The 21,005-nt window shown below is 24.0% G+C and overlaps 2 protein-coding genes and 1 long non-coding RNA gene across 7 annotated transcripts; 2 read left to right on the plus strand and 1 right to left on the minus strand.

The window, feature by feature from the left end:
• Window positions 1-1,899: 1,899 nt before the first annotated feature.
• Window positions 1,900-10,815, plus strand: LOC107997177 (protein yellow-like). 3 transcript variants are annotated; one of them, XM_017055609.3, is made up of 6 exons: window positions 1,900-2,041; window positions 5,546-6,046; window positions 6,260-6,362; window positions 6,466-6,554; window positions 7,931-8,223; window positions 8,959-10,815. In XM_017055609.3, exons 2-6 carry the CDS (start codon window positions 5,549-5,551, stop codon window positions 9,215-9,217), a joined length of 1,242 nt encoding a protein of 413 aa, XP_016911098.1. In that variant the 5' UTR covers window positions 1,900-2,041; window positions 5,546-5,548; the 3' UTR covers window positions 9,218-10,815. The 3 variants fall into 3 exon arrangements, with proteins under 3 accessions (XP_016911098.1, XP_061937304.1, XP_016911100.1); XM_062081320.1 differs by lacking the exon at window positions 1,900-2,041 and adding an exon at window positions 5,350-5,425; XM_017055611.3 differs by lacking the exon at window positions 1,900-2,041 and adding an exon at window positions 5,355-5,420.
• Window positions 10,816-12,503: 1,688 nt separating this feature from the next.
• On the plus strand, window positions 12,504-20,117 carry LOC107997175 (protein yellow-like). 3 transcript variants are annotated; one of them, XM_017055607.3, is made up of 7 exons: window positions 12,505-12,944; window positions 13,205-13,473; window positions 14,602-14,806; window positions 15,419-15,597; window positions 16,935-17,398; window positions 17,935-18,178; window positions 18,752-20,117. In XM_017055607.3, the coding sequence occupies exons 3-7, from the start codon at window positions 14,605-14,607 to the stop codon at window positions 18,935-18,937; spliced, it is 1,275 nt and encodes a 424-aa protein (XP_016911096.2). In that variant the 5' UTR covers window positions 12,505-12,944; window positions 13,205-13,473; window positions 14,602-14,604; the 3' UTR covers window positions 18,938-20,117. The 3 variants fall into 3 exon arrangements, with proteins under 3 accessions (XP_061937302.1, XP_016911096.2, XP_061937301.1); XM_062081317.1 differs by having other exon boundaries at window positions 13,279-13,473; XM_062081318.1 differs by lacking the exon at window positions 13,205-13,473 and having other exon boundaries at window positions 12,504-12,944.
• Window positions 14,051-17,062, minus strand: LOC133666911 (uncharacterized). The gene is made up of 2 exons (XR_009831790.1): window positions 16,924-17,062; window positions 14,051-14,795 (listed from the first exon to the last, which is right to left on the minus strand). It is a non-coding gene; the product is annotated as an uncharacterized LOC133666911 (long non-coding RNA).
• Window positions 20,118-21,005: the final 888 nt, after the last annotated feature.

The raw sequence follows: 21,005 nt of genomic DNA on the forward strand, positions 1-21,005 counted from the left end.
TTGTATTTATTTACTTTTTCATCATTCGTGATATAACTCGATATAATTTTTTATCGACGAAAAAAATATTTGTTACATTCGTATCATTGTTACATTCATGTTATATTCACAGAAAAATATGTTGAATATTATATTTTAATTATAATATTATAATATTATATTGTACATAATTTTTTATTGATAAAAAAATATTCGTCATATTTACATATTTTGATTTTGCTGGATCGGTAACCAACGCTATCTTACGCGTCTCGATATCGTACCAATTACGCATTCCGTAATTGGTATTATTTCGTACAACTCGCATAACTAACATAGTCGTAAAAGTTTTTGCAAAGAAAAATGTTTGAAATTATCTCGGGAATCTCCAATTTGATGTTTCAATATTCTTGGGACACTCTGTACATATATTTACAATCAATACGTGAAGAAAATCACAATTGATCAAACTTAGTGCAGTAAATGTTAGGTAGAAGGCCTTGGTATGTAACTCGAAAGTGCCCGGAACTACTAAACCGCGCCTACTTCTATCAATACACTATTTACAACATTTTTGGTCGACATATATAATAATTTTAATTATAAAATTATATCACTTTAGAAAGTGAGAATTGAATAATTATTATGAATTAATTATTATTTTTGCACAAAAATGAATATTCAAAATGAAAATGAAATAAAATAATTAATAAATGATATTTTTAATAATAACTAAACTTTATTTTAATGATATTGCAACTTTGAAGCTAAGATTTTTATTCGAAATAAGGATATCTTCGATTAAATTCTAAAATCTAAAATCTTAGAAGACAAAAATTAATAAAATTATTATCGAATGAAATAACAGATATTAAAATAATATTTATCTCTACACTTTATTATTCTCTAAAAAAAGTTATTATTTTCTTTTTCTATATTATTTGTCAAAAGGAAACAATGAAGAATATTTTTCGTTTCAAGTTATTAATTAATTCCTTATAGAACGATAATAAATCAAGTATCAACAAATGAATGGAAACAGTAACACATAATATAAAACTCTCCTAATTGTTGTCTCCGTTATATAGTCGCTTTACTGCATTCCAAATGGAACTCTTACGCGACCACGGATCTTGAATGTCAGGCCTTTATGTATAGCATTGTTTATAAATCACTTTCTCCGGTACGTTGAACACACACTTATCTAAATCTAAAATAATTCTTTGAACTCTAAATATTACCTTCGTCTACATAACGTATATTTGTAGGATGTAATATTTTTTCAGGAAGATTTTTAAGGAATTAAAAAAAAAATTTCAAAAAGAATAAAAATTTTTGATGTCAGAAAAGTATAACTGTGTATAAAAATATGGATGGAATATTGATACGTGCAATTTTGTAATAAGTGAATTTGGAAATATATTGATTGGATACACATTTTATATTTGCAAATTAAAATTTGTAATGATGGACAAATGAAAAATCAGAAAATTATACGAATTATATGAATATCGACAGTTGTATCGGAGAAAAGTAATCATTTTTATAATATTATAATTTGATGTCATTCGGAGACAGTTCCAAATTTGAAGAATTCAAAGATTAGAATAAAAATTTATCGAAAATTCGAAAAATTAAATTATATTTGAATACGATGCTTATAATACTCATTAAATCCTTATCTTATCAATTTTTTAATTTTCCTCAAGTTAGATAGAATCTATCCTCTCTCTTACGTCAAAACTTTCGATTAATTCCAACCACAATGCCACACTAATCGATGATAAATTTTTTCGCCAAAAAGAAAAAGATTTCATCGAACTTTATTCTTGAATATGGCAAAGACAATATTATGCATGCTTGCACAATATGTCGATTTTCTGCCTCCTGTCTCTAGAACCGGTAGGATCCAAACCGATGCAAGGAAATTAGATCAGTCAGTGTTCAGACAGCGGAACTTGGTACACGTTCGTTTGAACGAGCAGTTAGTTGGAACTGGATCTTGCTGGATTCTCCACGAAAGAGGATTATCCTTACCTCGAGTTCGAATTTTGGATTAAAGGTTGATTTTTTTTTTTTTTTTTTACGTAATTTACGTTTATTATTTTCGTTCTTTATTTATCTTTTATTAATTTAATTTTAGTAATTAATTTTTATAATTTGTTTGTGATTGATACTTTTTTGATTTTTTTTTTTTTTTGGGTGATGCTCCAACATTTTTATTCCTTTCCTTTCTCTAATAATTGCTTTATTATTACGAAATATAAGTTTTTGCTTTCTTGTTTGAGTAATTTTACATTCTCGCTCAAAAATGTCATGTTGTGCAAGGACAGTTATGTCACCTTGAAAATTGGAAAAAATCAAGCATCTTTGAAATAACGTTTTTATAAACTTTTTTAATTTTCAATTCTTCATTATTATTTGCTCTTAACTTTTTAATCATTATTAATAAATAAAATAATAAATATATATTAATTTTGTAACAATTTTTAGACATAGAAAAGGAATAATTTGTTGACATATTAATAAAAATAAAAATATTAATAATAATATTAATAAATGTTGACATATTAATAAAAAATCATACATAATATTTAAAATTTATTTCACTTATATGTCAAAATAATGTTAAAATACATATTTTAAGATTTTTGAACGAGATTGTAACAATACATGTTAAAAACTTATTAAATATAGACAATGATTATTGAATAATAATTAAATGCATGCAATTAAATAATTTATTTTAGATATTGAATATTATTATTATTATTATTAAATATTATTACATTTTAACAACACTTTACAGTTTTATTAAAATAATCAATAGCAACGATCATTTTATTTTTGCTCGATTCTGAAAGAGAATTTCTCGCGGAGAAATTTCTTGCGTAAGAAATTAAAGATCATAAATTTGCAACTTCGCAAGGTATTCGAAATACTCGAATTACGCGATATTCGAAGATCGATCCAAGACTCGTGTTTCACTCGTCAGAAATAAGGATTAAAGCCGTGAATTTGTTGAAAAATAATTTAAAATTAGCAGTTCGTTGAATCAAAATCATCATGAATTGATCACGATCACAAATGATCACAAATGATTTGATCATTTTAAATAAATATCTAACTTGGAAAAAATTAATTGAAAAACAGTTTTTCAAATTTTATTATTAAAGTTTGTAAATCTTTTTCAAACAAGACTTGATAATTTTTTTCAAAAGATGTAGAGATTATATAGACGAAAGTCAATTTTATTCTTTTTTAATTGAAATATTATTTGCATATGCAAATAATTATTCACATTTCGATTTTTAATTAAGTTATTTTTTTTTTTCATTTTTTATGTAACAACTTTACAAATTGATATATAAAATTCCAGATACATTCTGTTTCGCTAATTGAAATCGTAAATAAATTTTATCAAAAATATATAAATGTAAAACTTTTATTTTATTTTACTTTATTGACATAGTTTAATTTAAAGATCCTATTTTATTCCATATTCGTGTTTCAACTTTCTAATATTTCTATTTCACAATTCGGTTTTTATTAATAATTCGGAATAAAAGATATTCGATACGAAAAGATATTTATATCCCAAAAGCGTGGATATTCTATACAAAGTTGCAAAACTTGCTTATTATGCAAATACTGTTATACATTTGCATAATTATATACTAATTTGATTTCAAGATTAAATGTGATAACGCACAGATAAATTATCATGAAATTTAATAATTTAAATATAATTTATAATAGAATTCCTTTATTTTTTTTCAAACTTCGAATTATTTGAATTCTTAGAATTTTTTAAGTTTCAAACTAATAAAAGAAAATACAGTAATAATATAATTTAAAAAAACTTGTTTTCAATATAAATATATGCAAAATTTTTTAATTTATCAAATTTGTTAACAATTTTTAAATCAAAGATATAATCGAAACAATGGATAAATTGATGAAAATAAAATTTTTGATCATCCGATCCGATAAATATTCAATTCGAAAATAATTTTTCGATCTTGTAATCCAATTTAATTTTAATTTTTAAAAATCAACAAAAATAAATTAATATTACATATATAATTAAAAAAGAAATTTGACGAATATTCGATTTCGAAAATGATTTTTCGAGATAAAAAAACTTGAAGCGAAACAATCGCGTGACATTCAACAGCTGATCGATCTCGTATTTCAACATTCATTGTGTCGCGTGCATTATGATCGTTGATTGTTACAAAATACGCGAAAGGTGGCGTTCGTAAGCACGCGTTTCCGGTGCGCGATGCAAAGCTTAATCGATCGATCAATTCACGTAAACTTATTTAAATATTATCTCCTATTCGAGATCAAAAATTCGTTGACTCGTAACTTTCACACCGTTTCATTTGCAAATACAAAATCGTTTAATAATATAATAAAGATCGTTTTATTGTCAAATTGATTGGTTAGAATATAATTAGTGATTAGACGTTATATAAAAAAATTGTACATCTCACAACTTTTACGTATTTAAATTTATAAGTAGTTTTGTAACTATTTTAAATAATCTGTCGTAAAATGTGGTTAAGAGATACAAAGGTTTAAAATGTTAAAATATTTGTGGTAAAAGATAATAGAAATTATATGCTTCGTTTAAAGAGTTTAAGTGGATTTTTAGCTTTTTTAAATTGCAGAACGTGCGAATGTCATTATCTTCACTGTTTAAAATAATTAATATTTAAAAGGTTGTATATAAACAAATGTACATAATTCATTCACAACAACTTATCTAAGGAATTTTCTAAATTATTATTATTTATAAGTATGGAAATATATTTTAATTAGTATATTTTAATAAATAGAATTTTAAATCAAATTTAATTTTATTTATTATTAATTTTATTTGAAAATTTAATCATTGATAATATTTCTTCAATATTGATATTTTTCCCATTATTCGTATCAATAAATTATTTTTACATAAAATCTATATATTATATAATTAAGAAAATAACGATCAAATACTTTACGCTTATGAAATACAATTTCAATTAACGCGATTTCGAATCCCTATGTATATTTCACTAAATCCATTTAACATATAGATCATAGTGTACATGTAACGAAATAAATATTTATCATAAATATGATTCCAATCATAATTTTATTATTAACAATAAATACATAAATATTTCCATAAATATTTCTATTCTCTTATTGTTTTTGTATTCAAATAAGAAATAAAACAGTATACAATTCCCTATGAGAAGAATATAGTAACATCACAAATATCCCTACTTTTATTACTAATTAACGACAGACGTGTCACGTGACACGATGCTTGGTTTGGTGTAGCATTAAGAGTGGGGGTAATGTAACTAATGTTACATTAAACAGAGATACATCACGCGAAGATCACATTTCTTTGTGTCGTCTTGTTTTCGCCTAATATAGCAATAGTAATGTAAACTGCGACGTATTCAATATAATATGAGCATTCAATCCCAATTTTCGATCAATTCTGCAACTTATTATCAAATTACCTATACTTATATATCAATTTTTTATTATCTTTCCATTACAGAAGATGCTGCACCTATTTCTTCTAGCAGGATTGTTCTGCACCTTAACGGCCACAGAAATCTTAGAAACCATAGTTCAATGGCCGCTTCTGGACTTCGCCCTTCCATACGATCGAGAATTCCTTAATCAGTATCGGCCCGAGAACGTGGTTCCAACTGGCATCGAGGTGGGTTGGGACAAGATATTCATCAGCGTTCCAAGATTACGAGTGGGCATCCCCGCGACCTTGAACTATATCTCGAAGAATCTTCCATTGGAGAGCAGCCCTCAATTAAACGCTTATCCATCGTGGGATTGGCACAGCGCGGGAAAGGGCGATTTAAATTGCTCGTTGCTGATCTCTGTGTATAGAACGAAATTGGACAGGTGCAATCGATTGTGGGTCATTGACAGTGGCGTAATGACGTCGATCGATGACTTTAGACCGGTTTGTCAACCGAAGATAATGGTATTCGATCTAAAGACCGATCAATTAGTGCGACAGTATACTTTTCCACGCGAGGTATGTCCTTGATCATTTTTGTTTTTGTAATAATAAGAAAAATTGATCTCGATTTTTTCGTTTTTATCCAAAAGTTTTATAAAAGGCATTTTTTTGTTTACTATATATTATATAGGATTATTTAAACAGCTGATTGATATTATTCAATTGGTCAGTTTTTCGAGATTTGTTTAGTATTTAAAATTTATAGAATAATTAATTTTCTTTATTTAGTCTCTAAGACCCAATACATTGCTGACCAATCTGATTCTCGATGACACCTCAGCAACTACCTGTGACGACATGTTCCTTTACATAAGTGACACTACAGGACCCGGTAAGTGAGAATTAATTATATTTTTTTATTTACATTTATTTTATTTTTTTTTCTATTTATTATTATTATTTTTATAACATTCATTGTTACTTTTTTCTTCAAGGTATAATTGTATTCGATGGCGCAACGGATAGAAGCTGGCGAATTTTGCACGCGAGCATGTATCCTCATCCAGATTTTTCCACTTATCGAGTAAGATTCTCATTGAATTTTTCTACTCTTTTATTTTGAAATATTATCAATACTAGATCTTTTAATCTATAATATTTATTTAAAAATGTTATATACGGACGACTATAGCGTATTATTATGAAAATAATTAGACATATAATTGTTTGTTTAAAAAAAATTAATATTAATTTTATTATTATTTATATTATTAACATTTTTAAATAATTAGAAGAACAAAAAAATTCATAATCAGACTTGTTTTGCTAATTCTTATTAAATAAATTTTTAAAATTTAATTTTAAAAATCGAATACAGATGATATAACAAATAATGTCAAACATCAATATTTTTCAAGATTTTAACAGATTAAAGTTTTCTTCGAGAAATGCACACTGTCAAAAAATTTTTCTTCTTATAATTTCTTAGAAATAAAAAATATTAAAGATCAATTACTTTTTTTAAGTGGAACAATATATATATATATATTTGATTAAATTTTTTAAACGAATGCAATGGTATATAATTGAAAATCATTGAAGATCATTCAAGATCAACAATAATAGAAAATAAATATTCATTCTTAATAAAAATATTCAAATTGATGACTTGAACATAGATTACATATTTTTCATATATATTACATTTTAAATGATAAAAAAATTTTTTTTTCATTTAAAATGTAAAATGGGCAGACAAATGATAATAAAAATTCAGAAATTACATGGAATCTGAACAGAGCAAATAATAATTCTTCCGCGATGAATTTTACGGTTTATTCCTTTGTGCGCGACGAATATTTACATAGGTCAATTTTACGCCTCGATTTTGCTTTGTTTTTTTTTTTTTTTTTGCATTGACCGTTTTACTGTCTGGAAAATCGCGAGGAATTTCACGGTGGGATGACTGTTTCACGCATTGTGAAGAAGCGAAAAGGAAGCGAAAAGCCAATACCAAAACCATACACTTGTAAAAAACTTTAAATTGTTTTCAAGGACAATCGTTTTATAATATTTATTTAACGAATTTACATTATTATTTTTATTAATTTTATAAATTCCAAAAAATAAGTTAAAAAATAATTTAAAATTTCATTCGAAATTTTCTCAAATTTCATAAAACATTATAAAATAAAATACAAGCTTTTTTCTATCTCACTTGTAAAAAAAAATTTCGCTCTCTTTTTCTCTCTTTTCTATCAAACAACCGAAACGAGCGGAATCGAGAAAGAAACCGCCAACAATTTTCAGAAAATATCTAGCATTCCATCGTGCGATAATTAACTGGACACCACTTATATTTATTTCTTTCAAGATCAACATTCTCGTAAAAACAACGTTAAAATTTGATGCTTCATTTAATTCCAATTAAATTAATTACTAGATTATTATATTTCGCAGATCGGAAGCGACATGTTTGAATTGTTCGACGGTGTCATTGGCCTAGCATTCTCCGCCAGACTTGGAACATTATACTATCAACCGTTGGCTACGGATCGTTTATTCAGCGTACCAACCACAGCTCTTCAAGCGGGTCCACCGGCATTCGGTGAACAGCTGCCGGTAACTCTGGTCGGTAAAAAGTCGAGTCAAGGACTGGCTCTGGCCGTTGATCCTCGTGAGGATACAATTCTTTTCGCTCCGTTCACGGAAATGGCGATCGCTTCATGGCAACCACAAACAAATCAGCAAAGGTAAATATTGAAAATTATTGTAGAATTTTATTTATTAAGGTATTGAGATGTGTTGTGTAAATATTATTGATATATTATAGAAAATGTCGATTGTGGCTTGTTTATTAAATTATAAGCAATTTACGTTGGACGATGTAGTTTCTTCGTTTCACATTTAATGCAATGCTTATGATTGCTCGCAACTAAATAAACAAGCTATCGAGATTTTTGTGTTTGTTGCTGTCTCTAGAATCGATTCTTCAAAAATGTTTCATAACAGTTTATATGATGAGAAGTCTGGATAGAATTTCTTTAAATCATTCAGTTTTTATATAAATTATTTTTCAATATTGATAATTTATATAAATATTCAGATTATGAATTAATGAAACACTCTCTATATTATAATGGTAATATAGTTTTTTGTAATCAAATTGAAGTAATTAGTATCTCGATAATTGTCTTTTTATATTTTATATTTAAAATGTAAACTTCCATAAATTGAATGATACATTATTAACTTTTAATGTAAAGATATGTTCTGTGCATATAAAAATGATTAATTATTTTCTTTCGTAATCATAAAATTAATGTAAAATTGATACATTGGATCTTTCTTTAAATTTATTTTAATTTTAATTTTTTCAGAATTTTTAGAAGTATCATTTCACAATCTGAAAAAAGATCACAAAAAAGATCTTTTAAAATGAAAATTTGAAATTGTTTTTCAAATAACGATTTTTTTTTTTTTTTTAGGATTCTAGCCTATACACCAGAAAAATTGCAATTCGTCGCCGAAATTCGATGGGCAGAGCGCGATAATGGCAACATTTGGGTGATGTCCACCAAGTTTCAAAAATTTTTCAAACAAGAAGTGAATGCACGCGACATCAACATTCGAATAATGAGGCTAATATCCATGCAACAATCGACCCATAAAAATCCAATCCTCAATTCCTTTGCGCAATCATATTTTCCATCACAATTTTACAACAATACGATAAACGTGTTTTAAAAACGAAAGAAATGTTTAAAATTAAATCAAAAAATACTTAAACAATTCGAAAGATAATTCTTCCATTAAAAATAAACTAAAAATCAAGAATAAAAAAATTACGTTTGAAACTTTGTATCTTATTAACAATTAAAAATACGCAATTTTTTTTATTTTTGATTTTTGTTTTATTTTAAAGTGAAGAAATCTTTAAATTTCATCTATAATATAGTAATAAATTTTTTTTAAATTTTATAAAATGATAAGATTAAATTAATTCGAATAAAGGAAATTCTTACATATCTTTTTATCAAATTATCTTCTTAAAGAAAAAATGGATTCTATATTACAGAATTGTAATTTTTTAAAAATATTCTTAGTAAAAGAAAATAGGAAATACATACGATCATTAAATAATTTTAAGATAAATGTTGATAAAAGGATAATAGAAATGAAAAGATATAGAGAATCAATACAAATAGATATTTAATTAAATTCAAATTAAGTAATAATTTTGTACAGATATAGTATTTTTATATTTCTTAAGAAATATTATTACTTACTTATACTTAATCAATTTGAATTTATATTCTTGCAGATGATATTATATTTATATAAAATATTATTAAAAAAAATTGCAATATTTTTAAAACTCTCATAAATTATAAATCACAAAAACTGTGAAATTAATATTCTAGAAATCGTCAAAAACAAATAAATTACTTGTCGAAATCTTAAGAAAATAAATTTACTATTCATTATCTCTATATTATATAATAAATCTCTTAAGAAAAATTTCTTGAGAAACGGAGAATTTAGGATTGCAAAAACAATCGATGGAATTAAATAAATTATAATTATGAAATCATAATGGAAATTTATGCAGAAGTGCTTATCTGTTAATTTAAATGTTATACATGTATATACAATCGTCATTTCTTTCTTGCGTTTATGCATGAGTAAATGATTATCTGCTTAAAAAATTCTTCTATCAAATTACTGATGCAAGATATTCATTCATCATAATTAAGTAAATTATTGTTGGAAAATGTGCTAAATGTATAGTATTATTCATGTGTTTTAAAGGAAAGAGAAAATTTGTTACTGGATATTATCAGTTTATTGACATTAAGAAAAATGTAATAGGATCATTATTGCGGTTTTATAAAGAATCTTAATCGAATGAAATCTATAAATACAGAAATAAAACATAATAGATTACTAACTATAAGTCATTATGTTGGAATTTCAAATTAATTAAACTGAGAATGCTTGTGTAAATTTACATTTTTATATATATGTATGTACAGGATGTACAGAATAATTTATATACACGTATTTTATATACGTGTACATTTGAATAAGTATGAATAAAGATTTATTTAATTCTTTAAATATTTTAAATATTTTAGATATATTTTGTACATTTTTTTCAAATTTATAATTTTCTATATATATTTACAGAAATGAAATATACATTAAGATTTATTTCTTTGTTCTTTAAATATTTATTGAATGTTTTATTTATATTTATCTTGTATTTGCAAAATATTATAGTTTGTAAAATTTACAAATTTACATCTTTGTAAAACAATAAAGATCTTGTTTCATTCTTCAAATATTTCTTTAAATATTTTGAATATTTTTACTTATTATCTCTGGTGTGTATCTCTACTATTTTTCATTTTTCATATTATATTTGTCCTATTTTTTTATAAGTTTATTTTATTTTTCTACATATTTTATATTTTATTATTATTATATTTTATATTATTTTATATTTTACACAAGAATAAAATAATAATAAATATATATTACACTCATTATATATTTTAATTATTTTCACATATTATACATTATGCATGTTTTATTTCTCAAATAAAATTTTAGATATCATATTTATCTCTTATATTTTTATATTTTTTTTGCAGATATAAAAAAGATTGAACATAAATAAAGATTTACCTCATTCTTCAAACATTTTATCTTGAATATTTGACATTTTACATATTTTCACATGTTGTATTCAATTTTCTATCTATTTTTAAAATCTCCATAAATATAAACATAGATATAAATATACATCGTATAAAGTACAACTAATAATAATAGATAATAATAGGCACTAAAATAACAGATAACGTATAATTGATTGAAAAACATGGTAATAAAATATGTTTAAGTTCGACTGAACTTAACAATATAGTAATCACAATATGAGAATTTCAGTTTGAAAACCGAGAATGCGCAATTTCTATTTCGCGACTAATTTTCAATGCATACTAGCCAATAAAAAAATTCTAATAATCTTAATTTGAAAAATAGTACATCAATTGTTTCAGATTTATCATTTTCAAATTTTTAAATAACAATATTTCGCAAAAATGAGACATTTCTAAAAATCACACAGAACAAAATGTTAATAAAAGTATCGATCAATGATTATTTGAAAGATTAAATTAATCATAATATGATATATAGCTACATCAAAACATTATTCAATTGATAAAAAAATCTCAGATTTTATTTATATTTATTATATCTGATTTTTTCGAGTTGTAAAATATATTTATATAAATTAATAACAAAAGTTATGAAAATACAAATAAAGAATAACTGGAAACTAGTCTTGAAATCATGAAAGAAAAAAAGAAAATAAAAAAAAAATAAATTATAATAAACGATAATCGTAATAGTATTACAGTTAGATAATAGATAACAGAACAATAGCCAATTAAGCAGAACTCCAGTCAAGATCTAATCTATTATAATTTATTTGACGTATTAAACTATTTTTATTAAAAGACATACTCTAACTAATATAAATTAACATAAATAATTTTTTATTCTTTAAATAGATATTATATTTTTCTCGAAAAGTACACGATATTAATTCATTATCACAATAATTTATCTTAATATTAATTTAATATAATTGATTTTAAATTCATTTTAATGAAAGAGATAAATATATTCATCTTCATATAAATCAATAACCAATTTTTCAATTTTTCGTAAATAACTATTCTTAACCACATTTTCCTTGAAAAGTACATGACACTAATTTATTATACGGTATAATGTATCACTGTTCATAACTTATTTTAACAAAAGAATACACGTCATACCAATAGATATTACTAATATCTTCAAATTTCCCAAAACAGCTTCACATTTTTTATACGCGACATTAATTCATAGGTAATGATATTAAAAAATGGCGGGATTTACCCATGCGTCGTTGACCTCCTTTGACAGATGTATTTAAACAGCTGATTATCAACAAGTCGGTTGAAATTCTGCGATTTTACAACTCGGTTACGTGACCGTGACTAAAGAGACCGCGACACTCAAAGGAATTCTCTCTCGATTCGTTCGATCTTTGTTTTGACTTGATTCACGATCATCGGCTCAGTCGATGATCGAACGTGGTGGCGCGAGCATCGCGATTGAAAAGTGAATTTATCTCTGTTCTAAGACTTAGTGAAAACTTTTCAATTTTATTATCAAATTTCTCGTAGAATTTATTTTCTTAAATTCGAAATTTAGAAAAGAAGATTAATAATAATATAATATTAATTATGAAATTAATGGAATAATTATAAGGAAAATTGTGATAATCTTGAAACATTTTGGAATATTGCCAAAGAATTATATTTATATCTTATAAAGGAATTTAAATTGTTATTTCTTTTTATTCATTTTTCAAGTTCATTTTTTGGAAGAGAAGAATTTTAATCGATAATTGGTAAGATTATATCCGATTATCTTTAACTTTCTGTTTAAAAATATAAATATAAAATTTCATTAAATAATAATAATATAGATAATATAAATAATATAGATATATTTGCTAAGATTACTTATTTTTTTATTCATTTCAAAACTTTTAATTTGGAGTTTTGTCATGACAAAATGATAAGATGTAAAGATAATTTTTTTATAATTTTTTAAATCGATAAATTGATAAATAAGAATAAGTGATTACAATTTCCAAAATGATCACAGAAAAATAGAAGAAACAATTTTTAAAATTAATCAAAAAAAAAATTAATTTTAATTTCGAAAATAATCACAAAAAGAAAGATAATAATACAATTACGAGGTAAGAAGCGTGAAAATCTCGGTGGAACGATTCAAAACCGGATATAATCGCACTGTTAACAACTTTGGTGGTGAAAGTTCTGGCGAGTGACACCGAAAAGAGATCATATCCGCGACAAAACGAGCGACAAGGACAGGGGTGAAGGAAGTGACTTACCCTATTTCACAATCTGGTAATTTCCAAATGGTCGTTGTTTTTTAATCATTGGAACGTAATTGTTTCATTTGTTCAAATGATAAACAACTGCATTATTATTGGATTTTACGTAAAATTGGATTATTTATTAATTACAAAATTGGATTTATTAAAATTGGATTTTACGATAATTGAACGTGTTTTTAATTAATTTTAATTTTCGAAATATGATACAGAGAAGTTATTCAAGTTATTTTTGGAAAAGTTTAAGAATGTATTTTATAAAAGTTATGGAATACGGATATTTGAGAATAAAGAGTATTTTATACATATGTGAATATTGAGACAAAGTGATTTTTAGTTTCAAATGATAACTTATCCTCAGGAAAATACGAGGGAAAATATTAGAGAATTATAAGAAATTAATTAATTAGTTAAATTTGAGCGTTATTAATCACGAATTAATAAAAATAATATTTAATAATTAATACTTGATATTTAAAAATCAATGATTATCATTGCATAATTAGTATTTAGCAATGACTAGATAATTAATTGGCTAATGGGATAAGTATTAGTTGGACGTAAACTGAAAAAAAAACTAGTTTTTAATATTTTTAAATTAGAAAACACAGGAATAAATTTTATTTTATTTACATTCTATTAGCATATTTTTAACGATAATTTTATTTACAAGTAGCAATGAATCCATAAAATAGACGTTATTTTAATTATAATTAATGTTGTTCAAATGATTTAAAGTTAATAATAAATTTAATAATAAATTTTTATTTATTAAAAAATACTTGAAATTATTATCCGCGATTTCTTTTTTCTGGATTTAATTATGGGCAATAAATAATTTTTTTCTAATTTCATAAAATTAAATCGATTTCTAACTAATATTTTGTAAAATTTTTTTACAATTGTTTTAATTTTATCGTGTTTGAAAAAACATGTTTATCAATATTTGGCAGAAAAACATAAAACACGAAAATAATGATAGTTAAAACATTCTAAAAATTAAAATTCAAGATAATTATGAGATAAATATTTTCCTTGGAGGATAAGAAATTACATAATACATTACTATCTAACAATATCTTTTCTCTAACCAAAGTAAAATATACGATTAAATCACATTTCCAACAATTTTTGTGTTTAGGAGATGAGACAATTTTATTTCTCGGTCATCTTATTCCTTTTGGCAATTGCTGATTCACAAGCACAAGAAAAACTGAAGAACATCTACTCATGGAAAGCGTTGGAATTTGCCTTTCCAAACGAATTTGCCAAATTAGCTGCCATTAAAAGTGGATCTTATATTCCTGGCGTTTCGCTCCCCATCGATGTTGATGTCTATAACACAGGTACAAATGAAATAAATAATAATAGCATAAAGTCTATTATATCTATTTTCGACTTAAATTTATTATATTATTAAATTTAAATTAAAAAATAGTAAGATTATATAGTAATGTAATCGTAAGGAAAAATAGATATAATAGAAAAAATTATACTAAAGTTACAATGAAATAATAGTGTAATTGCAAAAATTGAAATTTCTGCAATTTTTATTTTATTCTTTTTGAAAATAATATTGATCAATTAACGAAGTTCTTCAGATACATCTCTTGTTGTTCTCATTAGAAAAATGCTACTAATCGATTCAGAGAAACCATTTAAAATAAAACGAAAGTTTAACGAAATAAAAATTTTTCAATTGAATGTTTAATCTTATTTATTTTTTGTCAGAGGTGCAAATATTAAATAAAACACTAACAAGTTTAAATTATTATAATTTAGTACTAAACTGTATCTATTCATTGTTAAATTGTCAATAAATTTAGGTTACATTGAATTTTGAAATGAGTTTGGATTGTCATTACTTTATTCCAGCCAATGTTATTTTATTATTTAAAAGATTGATTTTAAAGATTTACATTTTTTTTATAACACTAAACTATATTCATTATTTCAAGAACGACAATCGACGGTGTTTGTGGCCATTCCAAGGATTCAAGATGGCGTGCCCTTAACTTTAGGTTATGTCACCAAAGAAGTATCAGTGGATGGGAATCCATTGATAGCCCCGTATCCAAGTTGGAGTTACAATGACGTGAAATATTGTGATGGATTGACCAGCGTGTATAGAATGCAGGTATCTTTTTTTTTCTATTTAAACGTTTAAAACTTGGAAAATTTGCTATTTCAAAAAATTGTATGAATCCTCTTCAACTATGATACATTAATGTGAAAATAATGATTATACATCTGTGATTTATTTGATTTACGTATCTCTAACAAGTAATTATGTAATTGCATATCTGTCTTTATTTAATGTGAAAGAATATCGCTTCTTAAATGAGCAATTTCTAAAGTTAATCTTCGATTAATAGTAAATAAGGAAATTCCCATATTTACTCATGCATTATTTGAATTGCAATCATTGAATGATAACGTATCAACAAATGATTATTTATACATTTAGTTCTAATTTAGTTTTGTGCATAAAAATATGCAATATAAATAAATATTCAATAACATTGTGTTATTGTAGCAACATTTCCTTCAATGAAAGTTCTAAAACCTAATAATAATATAATATGCCTATATTATTGTTAATTCATTATTGATTATTATTTTAGAAATTAATAAATAAAAGATATATATAAATACATAAACATATATATAAATTCACATTTATATTTTGTACTTTTCATTATTTGCAATTTTAAATTTTAAATGTTGTACAATTATCATGAAATTGATTGTAATTTATTGAAATTATTTTCAAGGATAAATTATATGAATTTCCTTTTTTAAAACGATATATACATATTTCTATTACGTTAAAGTTTCACTAAAGAATAGTTAATAATCGTACATCGATAATTATCGATATCTCTATGATCTCGCCGATTTCAATTATTTTTTAATACGTTGAAGAAATCAATATTTCTAACAACTTCTTCCTTTTCTGTTCTCTTAATTTTTGAGAATTTGAAAAAAATTGTTATTATTACATAGAATTTCTCTTATATCTGCGATTGCGTAAAAATGCAACTGCCATTTATTTTTTGTTAATGTAAATACAATATAAGTATATAATAGCAGGAATAAGACATGAGTGAAAAGTTAAAAATCTATTTCCTAAAATGGAATTATAGACTTGAAATATTTTAAATTCAGTGATTGGTATTCAGATAATAGTATGCAAATTGCTTACTTACAAAATACTTATAACTTAATAAAATAAATTTTAATCTATTCTTATATACATGAATTTTTATATTCCGAATCTAAAATTTTCAAAAATTACTTGAATATATATAATGTTGTATATTGCATAGTTATGGTTTTCATAAGTTTGGTTAGGTTACAATCTAAGAAGAAAGAAACATGATTTTCTTTCTTTATATAAATTCATTTATCAATTATTTTTTAATTAAAAAAAATATTTTATAAAACCTTAATATCCACTTACTTTTCACATAGGTAGACAAATGTGGAAGATTATGGGTTCTTGACACAGGAATATTAGGAGAAAAACAAACGTGTCGGCCAAAGATTCATGTTTTTTCTTTACATGACAATAAATTAATCACCATGTACAGATTCCCCCAGAATCAGTTCAAAGACAGCTCTCTATTCGTCACTATAGCTGTAGATGTTCGAGATACAGAAGACAAATGTAAAGACACGTTTGCTTATATTGCTGACGTGACAGGATTCGCATTACTCGTCTATGATTTCCGAAATTCAAGATCGTGGAAGATCACCAATAATCTATTCTATCCGTATCCACCGTATGGCACGTTTAACATCAAAGGTGACACGTTCGATTTGATGGATGGAATCCTTGGTCTCGCCTTGGGGCCTATTCGTAACAATGACAGGATACTTTATTTTCATTCGTTGGCCAGTAGAATCGAATCATGGGTTCATACTTCTGTGATCAGGTTAGTTATGGCGCTGGTAACGCTTTTGATAATTAGTTAAGAGAACTGAGACAGATTCATCATGTAAAATTAATTTTGATTTTTAATCAAATAAAATATATTATAATTATCGTTATATTTCTGTAAGATATTTATTTAAATACGTTTTATAAATTGATAGTTTTAGCATAAAAACAGGAAAACTAGGTACATTTTGTAAAAATTAATTAATTTCAATTAATTTTAACAATTTTATTTTATAACTTGAAAATTGAAAATTGATAAAGTAAATTGTAAAAATAATTCGTAACAAAAAATTAAGTTATTGAAATATGCAAAAATGGTATATTATCTTTATTATTTCTATAGAATAGATCAATTTGATTATACGTACTATTAAATATTTTCTATAAAATAAATGATTCTTTCATAAAATGAAAAAAGAAATAAAAAAATGTTTAATTTAATTTAGTTATTTATTATTAATTAAGTTATTAAATTTGCTATTTAGTTGTCGATGAGCTTCTATTTAAAAACAATTATTCTTTCTAACCTAGAAATTACACTCTTTTCAATGAGAATTCCGAGGCCGCGGCAAGATCATTCGTAGCATTCTCGATCGAAAGATCTTCACAGTCTGTCGCCGAGGTTATGGATCGTAATGGAGTGCTTTTCTTCGGATTGTTATCTGATCTAGCGATTGGATGCTGGAACAGCGAGCATTTTTTCGAATACGGAGGAAATAATATCGAGATAATCGTAAAAGATCCAGAGACATTGCAGTTTCCGTCTGGCATGAAGGTACATACAAATAATCTAATTATTAATAGTAATTATTTAAAATAAAAAAAAATATTTTATTAGTTTTATTGAGCTTGAAATATGTTATTATTATTTTCAATACCTTTTTTTATTCGAAAGATTGATTTTATTTTTCGAAATATACATAAATATATTTTCGATATCATGTTTCAAAACAATACATAATGCATAAGATCTTCAATAAGGTACTATTATGAATAAAAACTATTTTCGAATTGAAGCTTTTATAACCAAAAATGCGTTATGAATTTAATTTGATATTTTCTTAAACGTAATTCAGAAAATATAAAAAAGAAATAAACTTTCAATCTGTATATGGTATTTCTAAATTTAAAATTTTAAATTAGAATTAAATAGATTTAAATTGGATTTAGATTGACGAATTTTTAACTTAAATATTGTACTTCTAAGATTTGAAATAGATTAGAATTATATTTAGGATACATTCAGATTAGATTTTTGGTTATATATATATTCAATCTTCTAACTAAATAATTGAATAGATTTTGTTAAAAATCAAATTTTAATGTTAATATATATATTTTGTTTTAGATCATATCATCCAAAAAAGGTATACAAGAATTGTGGGTTTTCACAATATCATTTCAAAAGTATATGACTGGTACTTTGAATTCGAATGAAACCAACTTCAGAATCCAGGCTGGACTTGTGGATGAATTGGTTCGTGGCACCAAATGTGACGTATCTCTCTTAGGTCGCTTTATACCATCTCAATGAAAATCATTGCGCCACGAGCAATTCTCCAATCACCATTATTATAGTTCCTGGCCGTCGTGGCGGTACTCGATCTTCAAGAGTACACCATTTTTTATAAACGATTACTTCGAATCGTATTATTCTCGAAACTATTTTAGGAATCATCATTATCATTATCATAGTTATTTGCAAAATCCTTTTAATATTAAAACCGCAAATACGTATTCTTCGTGGATCAGTAACGAAAGATTTTAAGATTATTTGGAAAAATTCAAATTAAAGTGAAAGATGAATAAAATTGTGATTGTCATATCAGTTAGAAAAGAAGTAATTATTTTAAAACAAAATATCGATTGAGAAATGAATTTTTATTGCTCGTGGTGCTGTAGACATTTTTATATTTTTACAAAGATTAAATATTTTTTACAAATTTATTTCAAAATGGCGGAATGAAATAAAAAAATGACCATGAGGATTGTATTATTGACTTATTTATCATATTATTTATTTACTGATATTTATTAAATTACTTTATTTATTTGATTATAAAATATTTTATTTTTAGTTTTTTTACTTTTACTAATTATTATTATTATTAAAATTTGAAATAGAATTTTGATAAAATAAAAATAATCTAAACAAGTGTCGAATAAATTCAATAATTAAGAATTAAGAAGAATTAATGAAATTTGATAAAGACATTGTTATAAAAATAAAAAAAAACATACATAGAATAAAAAATATTTTGATCAGAAATAAAAAGAAGAGATAGAAGTTTATTATATAAAATGCAAATAAAATAAAAATAAAAAATAAAATATAAAACAAAATAATGTATAATTCATGAAATTTTAGGACAAGAATAAGTTTTTTAGAAAATAATTTGGTAAAATATGTTGAAAACATTTTTTAATCTGATGAGATAATATTGTTAAAATAAAAAGAAAAAAACGTGTCAAGTATGCAATCCCGTTTATCATATTTTAAACATTTTTATTAAATTTAAAATTTATTTTTACAATAATGTTAAAATAAATATAAGAAGAAGAAAAATATTTTTTCAAATTATTTAATTTAATAGTACTTATTATATAAGATATAAATGGAAATAAAAAAAAACAATCTTTTTTTAAACACTTTTTATAACATTTATTTGTACAACTTGACATATATAAATAAACCTTATATAAAATTATATAAATTATTATTGAAGTTATTCTATTTTCACACATATTTTTGTTTCTAGTATAACATACATTAATCTGATTGTAACATTATCTATATACATTAATCTGATTGTAACAGAGAAAGACAATAAAACGATGATCTGTATCTAAATCTTGATACAAAATTATAATTTCGGATTAATATTAAAAAAATTGTTTTACAATTCTTTCACAACTCCTACGTATCAAATAAATGCTTTAAAAAAATATAAAAAATTATTTACAACTTATAAATAATTAATTTTCTAATCTATGTTTATTATAATTCTTTTTTTTTTAAATGTTCTAGATAAAATATTAATATAGAATTAATATACATTACTATATCTCTGCGATTTGGATTATGTGAACATGACCGAACTCGCAGAATTACAAAATTCGAGTAACAATCTGCAATATCACAATGTATAAATATGACAATAATTAATTTTCAGAAATTAAAATATTTTACCAATCCAGATGAACGCTAAAGCGATATTTTTTTCGAACTCATAAATCATACAAATATTTATATATATATATATAATTCTAATAAATATGCAATGCCATGTATAGAAATCATAATATTTTCGAAATAATTAACGTTAAATTGATCAAAGTGATGAATAATTAAAAATTGTTTCAATTTGATTGTGATCAATTCAGTTATCAAAAACCAAAAATTATTCAATATAAATTTTATATTTTAAAAATTTTACTTATTTTAAAATCACATAAAAATTGATACATTGATGATTTTAATTAATATATATCTATTGTTATTTAAAAAAAATATTTTGATTATATTTATTTTTTTACTTATATAATATGATAATAAGATAGAAAAAGATAAGACAAGTGAGCAAATATTAATCATTTTATGT

This window comes from Apis cerana, linkage group LG11, assembly GCF_029169275.1.
Source record: "Apis cerana isolate GH-2021 linkage group LG11, AcerK_1.0, whole genome shotgun sequence".
NCBI lineage: Eukaryota > Metazoa > Arthropoda > Insecta > Hymenoptera > Apidae > Apis > Apis cerana.

Excerpts from the sequence above, each read along its gene's own strand:
- LOC107997175 (XM_062081318.1), top strand. The coding sequence starts at position 14,605 with ATGAGACAATTTTATTTCTCGGTCATCTTATTCCTTTTGGCAATTGCT. Across the intron at positions 14,807-15,418 it reads TGTTGATGTCTATAACACAG|AACGACAATCGACGGTGTTT; the intron begins GTACAAATGAAA and ends CATTATTTCAAG. Across the intron at positions 18,179-18,751 it reads AGTTTCCGTCTGGCATGAAG|ATCATATCATCCAAAAAAGG; the intron begins GTACATACAAAT and ends ATTTTGTTTTAG.
- LOC107997177 (XM_017055609.3), top strand. The coding sequence starts at position 5,549 with ATGCTGCACCTATTTCTTCTAGCAGGATTGTTCTGCACCTTAACGGCC. Across the intron at positions 6,047-6,259 it reads AGTATACTTTTCCACGCGAG|TCTCTAAGACCCAATACATT; the intron begins GTATGTCCTTGA and ends TTCTTTATTTAG. Across the intron at positions 6,555-7,930 it reads CAGATTTTTCCACTTATCGA|ATCGGAAGCGACATGTTTGA; the intron begins GTAAGATTCTCA and ends TATATTTCGCAG.